Genomic DNA, 17,806 nt, shown 5'->3' with positions numbered 1-17,806 from the left:
CTCACACACACACTGACATACACCAGTCCTGGGCTCAGATCCCCTTCCCCTCACCCTAACCCGGGTCCGTATCCTTTTCCTACCCCCCACCCTACCCCAACCCCTGCCTCTATCGGGGCCCAGGCACGCACACACACACAGACACACATTAGTGTTTGCCACACCTCTCCCATGATGCTCTTAGCCTTTCTTGCTCTGAAAATGTAGTTTGACGTAATGTATTGCTCTATATATGGCTCCGTGTGCTACTAACCCTGTTCTGCCTCCCCTCTCCCTAGTGCCTCTCTCTCTCCCTCCTATCTTCTAACCAGGTCCAGTGGATGCCCCACTGTCACCAGTAGACCACCCTGAGTCCGATAGATACCCCTGTGTCTGCTGCAGATGTCGTAGCAAATTAGTTAACACACACACACACAGACATACAACAGTCCACTTCCGGCCTTCGGCCTGGGTCCAGTACCCCTTTCCCCTTCCCCTCACCCTACCCCGGGTGCGTATCCTCTTCCTACCCCCACCCTACCCCTGACCCCTGCCTCTACCTGGACACAGGCACACTCACACACACACTGACAGACACCAGTCCTGGGCTCAGATCCCCTTCCCCTCACCCTAACCCGGGTCCGTATCCTTTTCCTACCCGATCCTACCCCTGACCCTGCCTCTATCTGGGCCCAGGCACATTTATGCACACACAGACATACACCAATGTTTGCCATGCCTCTCCTATGATGTTCTTAGCCTCTCTTACTCTGAAAATGTAATTTAATGTTATTTATTGCTCTGTAAATGTTCTTAGCCGGTAGACAAACATACTCCAGGAGCTTGCTCGATCGCCTCGTTGAGAGGGGTCAGGGTAGAATTTTTACAGCTCACTTATCTGGCCCCCGGGTGATTACTGTTTTTTTGCTTCCCTCTGGAATATGTAGGGGTGGGATGTCTGCCCACCTCCCTTGTTCTCTGTAAAGCGCATTGTGTTGCCTCTGGGTATGAAATGCGCTTTATAAATAAAGCTTTGATTGATTGATTGATCAGGAGCTGCTATAACAGAGACACACCATCTCATCAACAGATGTCAGGGGCCGAGGGATTCAGGTCGTCAGGGTCCTCTCTAGGCTCTCCTGAGGGAGCACAGTGAAGGTTACACCGGTACCGCTGGAGTTTACCTGGAAAATGACTACTTAACTGGCTACAATTATTCCTCTTCACCAGTCCCATGCTAATGATAACAGCTACAGCTCTGGTTTACATTATATAGAAACTGAAGTGTGTCTGTGGCTGTTATGATGTTAAAACGGGAATTACCCAAATGAACCAATGGAGAACCCAGGCAGGAGGTTTAAAAAAACATTTATTTGTTATTTCCCCACATTAATAATAGTTTATAGGACTTCATTCACAAAATAGGAACAGTAAAATTAATCGGACAAGAAAAATATATGCAGTGACTTTTTTACATTATCAATATATATATACACATTGTAAAACGTGACAGAGTAACAAAAGAAAATCTTAAGCTTGCGATAAGCGATTACATACATCTGCACTGTACATGCAGAGTCCAAGGTTGTGGGTTAGTCAAACCATCACCAAAACAAATCCAACATGATGGGAATCTTCCGCCTCTGTCTCAGGAGTCACTATGGCTTCAGGTCTATAGTTGTCTGGAACACATGAATGAGTCTGATTCAAACTGGATGAGTTTAGAGTTGAGGTTCCACAAAATATGGCGGTTTTAAAACACATTTACCCCGCCTTCCCCAATCTATCAGCAGAAGCACATTTTACAGCTAAGCTCCATGCTTTTAAGCATTAGGGAGATGTATGTACATAATGAATGATGCGTTAAAAAAATCTCATGGCCAGATATGAGGCATTTCTCCTAAGAGGAAAAACATTACAAAAGGGCACTCAAGTTATCATTTAACAAACACAGCCTCTGGCCCAAGGAGATGGGTAGCAAAATAGACAGGTAAAAAACATAATCACTAGCCATGATGGTACAAGTTGGTTGATGTAAGGAGGAGGTTATCTTTTCCAAAACATTATCAAAGAAGAATTATCAATTTTCTCAAACTGAGAGATAATTAGTATAGTAAACAACTAAACACTGTCACCTTCAAATATAGCTTTCTTATTATTCCAGAAAATCAACAGCGATATCCAATTGTTTTTCAGAGTTATATGGCTAGCATTCTGGAACACAGCCCCTGGTGTGTAGAATGCAGTGAGAGAGTCTCAGGTTAGTGATTCTAAAACCATTGGAGCATTGCACGCTAAACTGGGAGGGGCTGGACAAACACGGACCACTGTTGGTGTCATAAGGTCATATTTAGATGAAATTGAAGACAAGAAAGAATGCAAAAGGCTGGCCACTAAAGACCTCTGTCACTTTATAAGATACCCTCACTATTCCTCTCTGTAGTAAATTCAGTACGATAAGTCACAATACCCACACACCACTAACTCACTCCACACCACAGAAACAGGATGAGGGGCCAAACGGAATCCAGAAAGGTCTTTGACAATAATTTTCAAAATGTTGCCCTGACACTAACCTAAGACGCTGTGTGCAATGGCAGAATTTGGATTGGTATATATTATATTGAATTTCATTGGTATAGTAAATCTAGCCTAATCCATTCTATGACAAGATTCTTCCTTCAAAGATTCTGTCAGGCCCCACAAGCCAAATAACATGTATCTCAATCACAGATGTTAAACATTAATACAACTCATCTACCAGAACCGTTTACACAAGCCGAGCTTCACAGATACTGAATTAATCTCCATGTACACACTGGTATAGACTTCAACAGAGAGAGAGGTCCATGAGCAGTGAGGCACCACTTTTTGGTAGAACAACAGACCACTGAGATGGCACATGACATGTAACTGGAGAGAACAGCCAGAAGTGTGATGTCTCCCCCTGCTGGCTCGCACTGGTAGGCCTACTGCAGGATGCCCAGCCAGCCACAACCACATGTGGACTCAGGCAAACCTTTATAAAATAAATTTAAAAAAAACATCGATGAGCCATTTCATTTGGTTTCTGTGACACTGGTCAATGAGTCGAGAGCAGAGAGGCATCGTCGCTCACATGTTGTAAACACTTCCTGATCAGAGGTCAGAGCTCCTGAAAGGTCAGCTCTCTATTTGGCAACCAATGGTGGACCATGTCAAAGGTGAGGACATTATCGCCTGATTCTTAAAAACAATCATTATGAACGTATATAATGATAAACTGTAGATGGATAACACAGACACCGCACACTAACAAGACTTCACTGACTTTTTAAATGTTTTTTTGCAAGAAGTGCGGCATACGTATTCTCTATGAATGTTGTTTATTCCTGCGGTTTACCAGCACCTTGGGAGGATTGAGTGGGTTGAAGAAGCAGCATGTGAATGCATGTGAACCCAGCAAACCAATGAATACATATCGCTGTTCATTCTAGTTCCTGCCCCAAACAGACATGTACTCTACACACAGTCACACACACATACTACACACATCCAACCGACAACCACTAATACAGGCACACACATTGTCCCCCTGTGCTCACAGTACAGACAACCAACCGTCCCTAACCTTTTTGGACATGATCAAAAGCAGCACATTGTCTGATGGGACATCAAAACTTAATCTAGAAAGTGCAAATGCGCCATCCTGTGCTCTGATAAACAATAAACAAAAATCACTTCAGCAATGGTTCACTCCAGCATCTCATTCGGAAGGCGTCTTCTGTGGTACAGGCCAGGTTTGGTTCCTAGGCAACCCTTGTGACATCCATCTATGGTGTAGTCCATAACCTTGCAAAAAGATACGTTGACCAAGAATGGCATCTTCTATGTCATTCATTCAGTATTGTTGGTATCTGCTTGTTTCCACATTACTGTTTCCTAACCATTGGAACCAGTGTAAAATCTGTACAAAAACCAGCTGTCCCAGTATCCACCTGCGAGTGATCCACAGCCCTCTCCCAGTACAGACTGGTTGCTCGGCCTGTCCGGTCTGTGTGGCTCCGAGTCAGCTTTTGGCACAGTCTCCTCGCATAGTGCGAGGATTGATTACTATTCCTGCCATCATCTTGTGCATCCCATGCATCCATTCACAGTCCTGGTTCAACAGGAGCTGCAAGAATTTCTGATGACCAAGGTAAACAAAACAAAAAAGAAAAATAATTTCCTCGTGCATGATTTATAGTGTATGAATAGGAGTGTGTGTGTGTTTGTGTGTGTGTGTGTGTGTGTGTTGCATGGGTTCATGTGCAGTGGGTGAGTTGTGAAACGTGCTACTGAACAAGCGGGCAGCTGATGCTGAAATGATGAGGCTGTCCGTAGTCTCCATGGGGATGGGGGAAAGGAATGCGTTTCCATGGCTACACTGAGTGGGTCGTGTGTAGCGATGCGGAGAGCGTCAGGAGGCTGTTTCGATGGAGACGGAACCAAAGTGTAGAATGTTAAGGCATCTGTTAAATTGCTGGGGTTTTGTCCTGAGGAGCATAAGGTAACGAGAGAGGGACATATAGAGAGAAAGAAAGATAAGCTAAGATACAAGCTTTAAAAATATTAAAGTAACGCACACATAAAAGTGGGTGTGGTTCTGATGAGTAATTAGTTGATTATTAATTAATTATACATGAGTTTGATTTGGAGGGAAGAGTACTTTTAAGTGAAGAGTACTTCTAACTGTAGTACCCACCCATTATTTATTTATTAAAGCTAAAGCACATACATAACTCACCTAATGGTTACTGGTTACTTATGTATTTATTCATATCCACATATAGCATGTACATAATCCATCCAGACCTTTATCTATCTCCTTCTAGCTTAATCTTATACTTGGTACTTGTGTCAATTTGTAAATTTTGTAATTAGTAAATTTCTAACTTGTAAAATCGTAATTTGGAAATTGAGTATTAGAGTTTATCTATATCGAGCATACTCTATATACAATTGGTTTTCAGAGTTATCTGGCTAGCATTCTAGAACACAGGCCCTGGTGTGTAGAATGTAATGAGAGAGCAACATTTCATGTGCACCGTACATCACGTGAAATCTTGAATCTAGTAGCCGAGAACTCACTTATGTCACCTTTCAGACTGGTTTTGAAACTATGGTATGTGGTGGATGAGTACAAATAGATTCCTTTTGTAGTAAGGCCCACTTGCTGGACAAACGGACGTGACAACTGGACAATTAGAGATGACCAGTTATGCAAGTTCGAGCCTTGGTTGTTACAGTAGTTTTAACCTTAAAAAAAGTGGCAGAAGGTGGATGTTCTATTCTGGCACTACCAGCAAATACCAGCAAGAAGTACTACAACGATCCACTCTCTTAAGCACCTATTGTATTTTAGATTGCTATTCTTGCACTTTGCCTTCAGCACTAGATTATGCTCTTAGTCACTTGTTTTAGAAATGAGATGCACTTGTGAGTTCTGGGAATAGTAGTACATTGGCTTTTCCTACGTTAAATGCAATTATTGTTAGTCGCTTTGGATAAAAGCGTCTGCTACATGACTGTAATGTAAATGCAATGTACTGTAAGAACTCTTTTCACTGAGAAAGGAGGAGGTAAAGGAGAGAAAAACGCTGTGGCTTTGGCCCTCTTGTCCTCTTTCGACGTGGAATGACAACTACTGAGCTTGTAAAATAAATGTATTAAATGCTTCTTGTAAACTGATGTCCTGTATTACAAAGACTGGTCATTACTTGAATGTTTAGTCTGTCATCTTCTAATACAGTTGTGATAAATAGTAGTACAGTAGGACCCCACTTATCCGAACCCAACGGGACCGAAGGTCGTTCGTATCTCTGAAATGTCCGGATGACTGAAACATATGTTAAAATGCACCAAATTCAATAAGTGGTACTTGTTTCATATAGACTCATAATACACCGATTAATACCCTTAATTACTTGTGAAAATGCATCAAAATTGCAATCAAATAGCCAACTAAACTCATATAGCCTAGCCTATAATAGGTATATAGTAACCTATAATAAAATAAACTAATTTCCACTTGAATGCGGGCTTTGATCAAATACAGTACTTTATTCTCAAATGAGGCCCACGCTGTATCGATAGGCTACTGTATTCGCAGAACAAAATGGTATAGCCTAAAAACAACCCAAATGAGCAAATGATAATCAAGAAATAAGTAAATTAAATGACAGACAAGTTGTCGTGTCTTAGGCTATCGTAGCCTAAAATAAAGTCTCTAAAACAACCGATGTAGGCTAACATGGCCTAGGCTGTAGGCTATTATTTAACAAATACAGTAGGCCTAGTAGGCTAATCTACATGCTCACAACACGTCTGTGTTCCTGAAGTCCATTAACTGGGAACGAAAAATGACTCGATGCTCCTCTGCTTCAGGTTGGTGACGCGCTTTCTGGCTACCAAGGAATGCAGTCTCGCGCAGAAGACTCGTTTGCGTTTTGCGCTCGACATTAGAGTAACAAAGAAATGAAACGTGACAGTAGGCTACAGCCTACAGGCAACATGTAGGTCTACATACAGTTCTGTTTTTATTCACAGTAGGATACAGTACTGTAATGAAAATCCCACCAGTAACCAGATAGCAGGCTCAAAAAAAAGAAACATATTTTAAGCATGTCCGGTAGACCGGGAGGTTCGGATCTCTGAAGTTCGGATGAGTGGGGTCCTACTGTAATTCTATTCTTCTGTATTAAATTGACTGTTAGAAAACGTAGAAGTACAGTAGTTTGTTGTTTGTTCTTTTCACAAGGGTAACTCTTATCTAATCTTATCTAAGTTACCGTGTCCCTGGGTTTCCAGTTCCTCGATTAAGATGTTAAGTGGGAAAGGGGAAAGAGACAACGGTACTCTTCAAAACCAGCAGTCTGATTGGCTCACCAAGTTATGACTCGCTCTCCATGGAGACTGTGATGGTGTCACTCCCAGCTGGATCAGAAGTCAGAGACGAGGACAGGAAGGAAGGGGGGAACAAAGGAAGGTTAGCTCACTGGTGAACACATTCATTCTGCAATCACACACACACACACACACACACACACACACACACACACACACACACACACACACCACACACACCACACACACCACACACACCACACACACCACACACACCACACACACCACACACACCACACACACCACACACACACCATTTTCAACTTGGACTCTCATACCAGCTCAGTATCACAATTCTCGATATCCAAAGCAAAACCCATAAAATTATCTGAACAAACTGCATTTTCTGGAGAGGCAAACTCATCTAATACAGGGCACACGTCTTGTGTTGGCATTCTAGGATGACCCTTGCTACAATGCTTCCAAAAACTGAACGTGGCACCTTTGATGCACTCTGCTGCTGCACTCTTAGTCTGTGGCTCTGCTTGTTCATCATAAACGTAACGTGTTGTAAAATGATTAGTGGGCCAATATCTCTAGTTAACTATGTGAAGTAACTATATTACTATATTGTTGTGTTAACAGTTGATGAAAAAAAACAGTTTGTTAGCATTTCAGCATTAAAATGGCTAGCGCAACGCTAGCTCACTGAATTTGCCTGCCCCGCTTTCAACGCAATCACAAGCAGTTTACCCAAATACCTTCATGCTGATTTGTCAGTCAAGTCACCTGTATACAACAACACTGGTAGTAAATGTCTGTCTGCGATAGCGTTCATGCTGTCTACCACACTGACATTGCATCAATAATTTTGGTACTTAAAATAGAAAAATATACATTTTATAAAAAATATTACATCAAAAGAATGGTCATGTTTTGGTATTGCGATGGCATCATAGTTTCAGTGTATGGTGTAGCCCTACACACAGCAAGCTCAAATCAATGGGAGAGCGTACCAGATTTCAGGGCATCATTCTCCAGATGCTCTGCGATGATGTTGGTGTGCTGGTCGTTGTCAAGGAGACGGTTCTGGGAGTCACTGATGGGACTGGCTGGGACCTCCTTGGCACTGTGCACACCCAACACAGGACGGCTTTAACACACCTCAGCTCACTCTCCTGGGACATCCACTTTACATCCAGACAGTACGGAATGTGGATTTGCTAAAAGCTCAGGAGAACACTGTGCGATCAAAATGATGCTCACCTTCTGTTGGCCTCTGGTGGCTGCAGAGTGACCGTGGCCTGCTCTGGGTCAACGCTGACCAGTCTAGTGGGGAACGTCAGCCCATCCCCCTGACTGGAGAGGTGGAGCACAAACTAAGGGTGAGACGCTTTAGCCCTGTTTACAGTTTTCAGATAATCGTAGAGAATGAAAAGGACAAGGCCTATGCGCTGAATACTGATCCTGGCTGTGTGTGTGTGTGTGTGGGGGGGGGGGGGGGGTCTCTGTTACCTGGTGCAGATGGGCAGCAGCCAATATTTCTTCTGATCTCCAAACACCTGCGCGATGTTCTTACGGAAACCCAGCGAGAACCCGTTCTTATCAGAGCCCGTCCTGAACACAGGAGCCCTGAACGCCTCTGAGAGAGAGAGAGAGAGAGAGAGAGAGAGAGAGAGGGACAGAGAAAGAAAGAGATGATAGAGAGGGAAAAAGAGATGGATAGGAGAGAGAGAGAGAGAGAGAGAGAGAGAGAGAGAGATTGTCAATAATCTCAACAAGGCCCTGAGTCACCTGTTTGCTGCAGCCAGAGGAGGTGGGGGGGTGTCAGAGTTAGGGGAGCAGAGATGAGGAATGTGAGTGAGTGTACATGGGAGAGAGTGTGGCAGTGCGTGGGGGTAGGGATAGTGTGTGTGTTACCTATAGTGGACCTGTTCTTCCCTACGAGCCACAGGTGGTAACTGAAGAGGGAGAGAATGCTGATGCAGAACATGGCCGCCACAAAAAAGAGAAACAAGACATGGAATTTGGCGTGAGAGTCTGGCAGCTCATTCTGGGGAGGAGACGGGAGAAGAGAGGAGAGAGAGAGAGTTGTTGTCAACGTAAAAACCACACAGGGAAGAAAAGATGAGAGAGAGAGAGAGAGAGAGACGGGCATCACAGCAACCACGACAGGACGACACACATCACTGCACATGTATTATGACATCACCCACAAGCACGCGAGCGCGGTGAGCGCTTCGGAGGGAGCGGTTACCTTGGGGCAGTTCTCTGCCGATTTCCTCCGGCAAAGCTTTAGTACAAACAGAGACAGACTGGTTAGACACCGGGAGGGGGGGGGGGGACACAGGGAACACTGGGTCAAGTCAAGATGGGGCGAGGGGGAGGGAAGGAGGGAGAGAGAGAGAGAGAGAGAGAGAGAGAGAGAGAGAGAGAGAGAGAGAGAGAGAGATGGAGAGTGAGAGAGAGAGAGACATGTAGAGAGATGGAGATATAGGTGGAGGGACAAGGGCTCTTCAGTGAAAAGGGGACAAAGTGAGAGGAGGAGGCAAGAGGATGATAGTGGCCGTGTGGTGTGACGGCTGGCACAGAGAGTGGAGCAGGTTGTTTAAAGAAGGGAACAGAGAGAGAGAGAGAGAGAGAGAAAGAGAGGACAAGGACCCTGTTTGTGTGTGAAAGAGGAGTGAGAGGAGGAGGGGCTAAAGAAATCAGTGGAGGGATGGAGGGGTGAGGGGAGAGGGAAGGGTGAGGGGAGAGGGAGGGGTGGGGGTAGAGGGAGGGGTCTGCAAAAGCAGTGGAGCAGCACAGCTGGGAGGGGACAAGTGTTCAGCTAATTGCGGACGAGGCAAAGTGGACACACGGCCTGTACCACTCTGCAACTCATCCCTCCGCCCCCACGCACACACACACGCGCACACACACGCACACACACACGCGCGCACCTTGGTGACATGTACCAAAGTGAAGTGAGCTGACGCTAGGGTGGAGCCAGGCTAAGGGGTGTGTTAGTGGGACCGGGGTTAGCACAGGGCAGCGGAGTGACTCACGGTCCAGAACTTGATGAAGTACTGCAGCACAGTCGCCGCGATGAACAGACAGTATACCAGCGAGTAGGCAAGGAAGAGGATGAAGAACTTATAGTTGGAGAATCCCACGCAGTTATTCACCCTGCGACGCGCACACACACACGCGCACACACACACACACACACACACACACACACACACACACACACACACACACACACAGGAAGTTCAGTTCAGTTTCTTTACTACCACTGAAGTGCCACATACTGTATTAAACCACAAAACATTCATTTCTCAGCATTAGCCTAGGGAGACAGAGACTACATACCAGGGGCAGTGGTGATCCATCTTCAACACACACCTGGTACATGGAACAGGAGAGCAGGAGAGAGGGAGGGAGAGAGGAGGAACGACAACAAGTGAAGAAAAGAGTTGTAAAAGGAGAGAGGATAAACAAGGAAGTGAGAGAAAGAGGAGGAGGTTAGTCGTACTGAGGTCTGTGACATCAGAGCAGAGAGGGAATGAGAGCGCAGCGGAGCGGCAGTCACTCACATGTCGCAGGCGGAGCAGTGGTGGCACCGGTCCGGCTTGATCACCTGACAGCGATCGCAGTAGCGGATAGCTGTGACACAACACATCAACATCAACACATCAACACATCCGCATAACACATCAACACACCCACATAACACATCAACACATCCATACACCCACACATCAACACACCCACACACCCACACATCAACACACCCACACATCCCCATATCAACACATCCACACACCCACATATCAACACACCAACACACCCACACACCAACACACCAACACACCCACACACCAACACATCAACACACCCACTAGTGGTCGACCGATAGTGGATTTTTAAAGGCCGATATAATAACGATAGTTGTGAGCAGGAAAAAGCTGATTAAATGGACAATAGCAACACAATTTATATATATATATATATATATATATATATATATATATATATATATATATATACCCAACGGGACCGCAGGTCGTTCGTATCTCTGAAATGTCCGGATGACTGAAACTTATGTTAAAATGCACCAAATTCAATAAGTGGTATACTTGTTTCATATAGACTCATAATAGACCAATAAATACCCTTAAGTACTTGTGAAAATGCATCAAAATTGCAATCAAATAGCCAACTAAAGTCATATAGCCTAGCCTATAATAGACCTACAGTAGCCTCTAATAAAATAACCACATTTCCACTTGAGTGCGTGCTTTGATCAAATACAGTACTTTATTCTCAAATGAGGCTTACGCAGCATCGATAGGCTACTGTATTCGCAGAACAACATGGTATAGCCTAAAAACAACCCAACATTAGAACAATTAGAGCAAATGATAATCAATAAATAAATAAATGAAATGACAGACAAGTTGTAGTGTCTTAGGCTATTGTAGCCTAAAAGAAAGTCTCTAAAACAACAGATGTAGGCTAACGTGGCCTAGGCTGTAGGCTATTATTTAACAAATACAGTAGGTCTAGTAATCTACATGCTCACAACACATCTGTGTTCCTGAAGTCCATTAACTGGAACGAAAAATGACGATGCTCCTCTGCTTCAGGTTGCTGACGCGCTTTCTGGCTACCAAATAATGCAGACTCGTTTGCGTTTTGCGCTCGACATTAGAGTAACAAAGAAATGAAACGTGACAGTAGGCTACAGCCTACAGGCAACATGTAGGTCTACATACAGTTCTGTTTTTATTCACAGTAGTGTACAGTACTGTAATGAAAATCCCACCAGTAACCAGCAGGCAAAAAAAAACAAAAAACGTTTTTTAAGCCTGTCCGGTAGACCGGGAGGTTCGGATCTCTGAAGTTCGGATGAGTGGGGTCCTACTGTATATATGTTACGGTCAATGTGAGAAAACGGGGAATGTGAGCTTTTCCCGGTTATTGCGCACATTCCCCGACCTCGCGGGTAATGTAGGAGAAACATGTGCATTTCTCACATCTCCCGGTTAATGTGCACATTCCCCGACCTTGCGGGAGATGTGAGAAATTGTTTAGTTTTTCTCACATCTCCCGTACGGTCGGAGATTGTGCACATTAACCGGGAAATGATTACAATTCCCGACCTTGTGGTAAATCTAGGAAAGCGCAACCGTATGCAAAACTTCTGCGCAGCCGGGTGGTGGGAGACGGCTTATGTGACGCCTCAGATGGCGTGCACCATAAGAGGCACCCACGGTAGTTGGGCTAACGTTACTGGCGCACACCTGTGAGAGATTTTTCGTCTTTTCGTCTGTCTTTCGGCTAGCTAACGTGTAGGGTTCCTTTGGAGGTTCCCACCTTCCTGTTGTTGCAATGTTCCTTTTGCGTTTGTTAACTTGATCACCAGTGTAGGCCTATCCTCCTAATACTACTTACACTGTGTGCAGCATAGGCTATATTACTGTTCAAGGTAGACCACAGACTGTTATTAACTGTAGGGGAGGACCGGGAGGAATGAAATACTTTTTGGTTGGATCAGATTTACACTGAAATTAATAAAGATGGAGATTACATTTTTTGATGACAAACAACTTGTACATGTCCTTTACTAACCTATTAGTTGTAAGTTTCGTTCTGTGGTGTAACAGTTCAATTCAAGACGGCCGAGAACAGAAGATGTGCATTGTTTCTCTTGTCCCTGCCGTGCGGGGCGAGTGAAACAGATGAGTGGGACGAGTGAAACAGTGAGATTGTTTTGCTTATTGTGTTGCGTAGCCTCGCGGCTTGTAGGCTAATTATCTTAACTTTCAACACATGTATAATTAGACCCAATTTAATGTTTCCATTAATGCAACTGATGCTATGTATTCGAAAACCATGGGCAAAATGTCAAGCGCCTCTGGTTCTAAGCGCACGAGCCCTCTCCCACCACCCGGCTGCGCAGAGGTTTTGCATACGGTTGGACTTTGCTAGATTTACCGCAAGGTCGGGAATTGTAAGCATTTCCCGGTTAATGTGCACAATCTCCGACCGTACGGGAGATGTGAGAAATACTAACCAATTTCTCACATCTCCCGCAAGGTCGGGGAATGTGCACATTAACCGGGAAAAGCTCACATTCCCCGTTTTCTCACATTGACCGTAACATATATATATATATATATATATATGATTTGTTTAGGTATATATATGTATATATATATATATATATATATATATATATACCTAAACAAATCATATATATATATATATATATATACCTAAACAAATCATTCTGGATCATCAAAAGCAAAGAATAATGAAAACTCGGGATCTGGCCTACGTACGTGTCATGTTTCTTGTTTAAGGCGTTTAAGCCTCTACTACCTGCACACACCCTCAGTCACCCATTAGGCCTGCATCTCAAACAGTGCACATTTCCTTCACTATTCATTTCCTCTATGAATGATTGTGTTTCGTTGAGGAGAATCTCCACACACGGACGCGCACACACAGACGCGCACACACAGACGCGCACACGTGCGCTCGGACGCACCTCCGGCTCCAGTGCGGGTGTAGAGCGGCAGGCTGGCGGCGGCCCGCCACAGGATCTCCTGCTGGGACTCGGGCCTCTCCTCCTTCTCATACTGCTCCTTCTCTGCTTTGGACAGACAGAACTGACCGGGAGGACAGAGAGACATGAGGCACCGTGAGGACGGAGACACAGTCACACACACAACCAGAGAAGAAACACACACAATGTGTTGTGTCAGTTTACCTCTTTGGAGGGGTTGGCTGGTCTGGTGAAGATGGTCATCCAATAGGACCACACAAACATGAGGAAGGACAGGTGGAACACCAGCAGGTAGATTACTGCATGGAGAGAAAGACGCCCAGTCAGACAGCAACTAGCCACTCACCAACCGCCATACATATTGAATTGAATTGAAACCTTTATTTATACTCAGGTGAGCTCTGAGGTGAGGCCACCTCATTTGCAGAGCTGCTGAGTGTACAACAAAATAGAACAACAAAACAATGTACAGTGCACTTAGTCAAAAACAGTTACAACATGTATCATAAAGAAATGAAATCAGGCATTTAAATTCCTTTAGGGAAGGAAGAACTTCCAGCTTTAACTTGGACTGAATGTCATGTCAATATGTCCACACACAGCATGGGAGAAGGCAGAGGTCCTGTAATATCTATTCATCAGCTGGAACCTTAGCTGATGCCTTGGAGAGGAATAGAACAGAGCTGCAGCCCAGTCACTAACACTGAGCTGAGCCACTGTGTGTGTGTGTGTGTGTGTGTGTGTGTGTGTGTGTGTGTGTGTGTGTGTGTGTGTGTGTGTGTGTGTGTGTGTGTGTGTGTGTTTCCACTCTCATTTGAATGTCCAGTCTCTAGTGGGCCAGCCAAACGCTAAACGAGCTGTGCCTGTGCCAATCTGACTTCTGTCCTGCCAGAGAAAATAAGACTATACATTTCAGTGGACTGAAGCAGCCCTGGCCCAGATCACACACCCAATGAGCAACAAATGGGCTAATTTCAGTAAAAGCTGCCCATCTGTGTAAAATCAATCCCATCCAATCCCCTCTCCACTTACTCTTCTCTCCGATGCTGTGGATGGTGACTGCAAGAGACAAGGGTGGGGGGGTGGGGGAGTAGAAAGAGAATGTTAGAAACATGCACATTTGGCTTCACATATGGATGACTTGTTGTCTATACTGTCAAACAACACTTACTAAACAGCTGCCCCCCCCCCCCAAATTATAAATCTGACCAATTTTAGGAAAACATTCTTTCTCTTTTGTAGCTACCTAGTTTGTTCCATTTGTCAGTGGTACTGTATGCACGAAATGACTCAGAAAGGCTGATACCACGCCCATTTAAACATTTGATATGCAGGTTTCGTTCTGAGAGGGGTCGGGGTGCCTGCTGGAGCCAGGGATCTACCGCAACCAGGTGTTGTCAAGCAAACAGTAGCTACAGGTAGGCTACAATATTTTATCTGTAGTCCTTCCCGAAAACAACGACCACATTCTGGGTGTAGTGGCAACTGCACTGTTAGTGAAACGCTCAGAGAAACATATTACATTCGCAATAATACAATTAAAGATAAACAGCAATGAAATAATATGCTAATTTGTCAGTCCATTGTTTAGTAGGCTAACGTTAGCCAGCTAGCAACAATTATTTCCTTCATACTTCCCGTCTAGCAGCTGGCTGGGTACTAAACGATCCTAAACATAACAAGCTGGCTTCGACACTAAAAATTCCACTTATGTGAACCGGAGGCAAGATACTCACGAATGCAAAGTTCCACCACATATGCATAGTAGGACCAGCAGACGACCAGGGCGATGAAAATCACAGGTATCCAGGCTAAACCTCGTTGACAGCATCTCAGTACATGGGTGGGCGCCATCTTTACTTTCACACCGAAGCAAGGGGAGTGTTGATGTGACGTCAGGGGGAGAACTTGTGCACCACCCATCCAGTTCCAAACCTTACTGGAAACCCTATGGCCTAGGGCTATATGAAACTCAGCAAACTCATATGAACTTTTATGATCAAAATGCCATCTAAAATATGAGATTAAGCTTGGTTGCTAAGAGTTGCATGCTGGACAATTTGAGTAGTTAGCATAATCATCTATTTAATCGCTGAAAAATAGAAACGGCTTAATTTAGAAAAGTAATGTCTCAGTCTAAGTCTATATGTCAAGAAATGCATCTATTACCGTGGTGCAGTCATGCAACCTTTCCTTATTGGCATAATTTGCATAAATATGTGTACAAATTTGGTCAATATCAGGAAATAGCTATATTTTGCTAGTCAATTTAGGAAGGTGATATTGACCCACGTCCAATGGTGATCTTAGTCTAAGATCACCTTTGATGTCCAGAAATTAATCTCTTGCCATAACTAAATATGCAACCTTTCCTCATTTGCATACTTTGCATAAATTATTTTAACTATATCTAGGCTATACAGCCTGTATGTATGCATGTATGTATGCCTGACTATATAGCCTACACTAGATTCAAGATTATTTTATTCGTCACATGTACCTAATGTACGGTGTACGGTGAAATGTTGCTGCCGGCTCCAAGATTATGCTACAGATAAACTCATGCAGTATTGGGACACTAACACATTATCTACACCTACAGGAGGTGTAGTCTACATAAATTCATAGGCATTAATATGGAGTTGGTCCCTCCTTTGCAGCTATAACAGCTTCAACTCTTTTGGGAAGGCTTTCTACACGTTTTCGGAGTGTGCTGTGGGAATTTCTGCTAATTTATCCAGAAGAGCATTTGTGAGTGTATAAAATTAGAAAGTACAGTAGGTCTAGTGACATTATTTTTGACTTTAAGGAACTGTAGAATACAATCAGATGACCCAAAGTGAATAGTATCGACAGCCTAATTGATTATGATGAGACCGTCTTCTTCGAGAACAAAAGTCAGTGTGGCAGGACGGCAGGGCAACATCTAGGTTCGGGGCTTGGATGAGCATCAGGACATTTCCCTATTGTAATGATTTATTTGTATTTAGGCCTAAATATTTTGCAGGCTTCTGGTTTCTGGTGACAACTTCGAGAGAGCAGACATAGGCAGGGAATGTAGGCCTATTCGTCTGTGGAAAGCAGTGCCCACCAGGAGGCGAAATAATGAAAAAGAGGAAGTAAAAGTGAATGTCTAGACTCACGACACGTGGCATCACGAGACTGGAATATTGCTGCTGCATGTAGGCTATTCATAAAGTGTCTCATGTTATAGGCTTGTAAACCGCTGTTTAGGCTCAAGCACCACAGGTTTCTGATCACGAGGGTAATTAAGGGACAGTAAGTATTCACAATCGATAGCCTAATCCTTAAAAATAAGTCCATATGGCTTAGCATAGAAGGGCATTATGCATTTTAATGTGGTTTATGATGTGATCAATATCGTTCTAATAAATGCTTTCATTTTATGTCCTGTAGAGAGATGGACCTTCACACATATTTGCGACGCATTGGTTACGAGAAGCCACTCGAATTAACCCTGGACGCTCTCAGGTCCGTTCACCGTTGTCACCTGCTGACGGTACCGTTCGAGAATCTCACCGTGCACAGCGGCGGGCGAGTGCGGCTCGAACTTCCGCACCTCTACCACAAGATTGTCAATCAGTGCCGCGGTGGATTCTGCTTTGAAAACAACGGGCTTTTCTCCTGGCTGCTTTCGGAAATGGGCTTCGAGGTCACTCTGCTCTCAGGGCAGGTCATGAACTCCACCACCTGCCGCTACGGACCACCGTTCGACCACTTCATCTCCATGGTGCTCCTCGACGGGCAGCGATGGTTGTGCGATGTCGGTTTTGGCGCGGCAGGGTTCGAGCTACCGCTTTCATTGGAGGCCAGTGGGTCCCAAAAGCAAGGACATCGAGTGTATCGAATCATGGAAGACCAAAATATGCACTTTCTCAAGTGGCAAGAGGAGGAAGATTTAGGGCCAAATGAAAAGTGGACTGAGCTTTACAAGTTCACGCTTGACGCACGAACTCGAGAAGACTTCACTGCGATGTGTGACTACCACCAGACTTCTCCAAGCTCTATTTTCTTCTGCAAGTCGTTATGTTCCATTCTGAAGCCAACTGGCAGGGTAACGTATATGGGACACAAATTGATCACCACCCAGTTCCCTTCCAAGGATGTAGAGAACGTAATAAAGACTACCAGAGAGCTGAAAGATGAGGAGATTCCAGAGATCCTGAAGGAAGAGTTTGGAGTAGTGCTGGAATCTCCCCTTATCCCAAAGGATGAAGACATCACACCACCCCCTGTACTGAAATGTGCACCGTTTTCAATTATATCATAGGCTATCAATAATGACATCTCTGCAGTGTAACAAAAAAGACAGACATAGAAGGATAAATTGTAAGTTGATTTAATAAATTAATATACATACACTTTTTTAAGATGTACAATGGTCAT

General features: G+C 44.3%; 2 protein-coding genes across 3 annotated transcripts; one reads left to right on the top strand and one right to left on the bottom strand.

Moving 5' to 3' along the window:
• Positions 1 to 1,367: 1,367 nt before the first annotated feature.
• Positions 1,368 to 15,253, bottom strand: LOC311318049 (palmitoyltransferase ZDHHC20-B-like; the record flags this gene model as incomplete). 2 transcript variants are annotated; one of them, XM_084449237.1, is made up of 13 exons in its annotated part: positions 1,368 to 4,493; positions 6,886 to 6,933; positions 7,860 to 7,972; positions 8,110 to 8,202; positions 8,359 to 8,485; positions 8,764 to 8,896; positions 9,891 to 10,011; positions 10,198 to 10,230; positions 10,422 to 10,491; positions 13,382 to 13,502; positions 13,604 to 13,698; positions 14,432 to 14,458; positions 15,136 to 15,253. In XM_084449237.1, the coding sequence occupies 12 exons, from the start codon at positions 15,251 to 15,253 to the stop codon at positions 6,890 to 6,892; spliced, it is 1,095 nt and encodes a 364-aa protein (XP_084305363.1). In that variant the 3' UTR covers positions 1,368 to 4,493; positions 6,886 to 6,889. The 2 variants fall into 2 exon arrangements, with proteins under 2 accessions (XP_084305363.1, XP_084305364.1); XM_084449238.1 differs by having other exon boundaries at positions 1,368 to 4,144.
• Positions 15,254 to 16,820: 1,567 nt separating this feature from the next.
• LOC311319245 (arylamine N-acetyltransferase 2-like) lies at positions 16,821 to 17,750 on the top strand (the record flags this gene model as incomplete). Its single annotated transcript, XM_084450738.1, has 1 exon — positions 16,821 to 17,750. The coding sequence occupies one exon, from the start codon at positions 16,821 to 16,823 to the stop codon at positions 17,688 to 17,690; it is 870 nt and encodes a 289-aa protein (XP_084306864.1). The 3' UTR covers positions 17,691 to 17,750.
• Between the last annotated feature and the right edge of the window lie 56 nt (positions 17,751 to 17,806).

Source organism: Borostomias antarcticus (genome assembly GCF_949987555.1).
Source record: "Borostomias antarcticus genome assembly, chromosome: 2".
In the NCBI taxonomy this organism is placed as follows: Eukaryota; Metazoa; Chordata; class Actinopteri; order Stomiiformes; family Stomiidae; genus Borostomias; species Borostomias antarcticus.
Note: the sequence above shows the minus strand (reverse complement) of the source record. Positions and strands in the feature narration are given on the sequence as shown.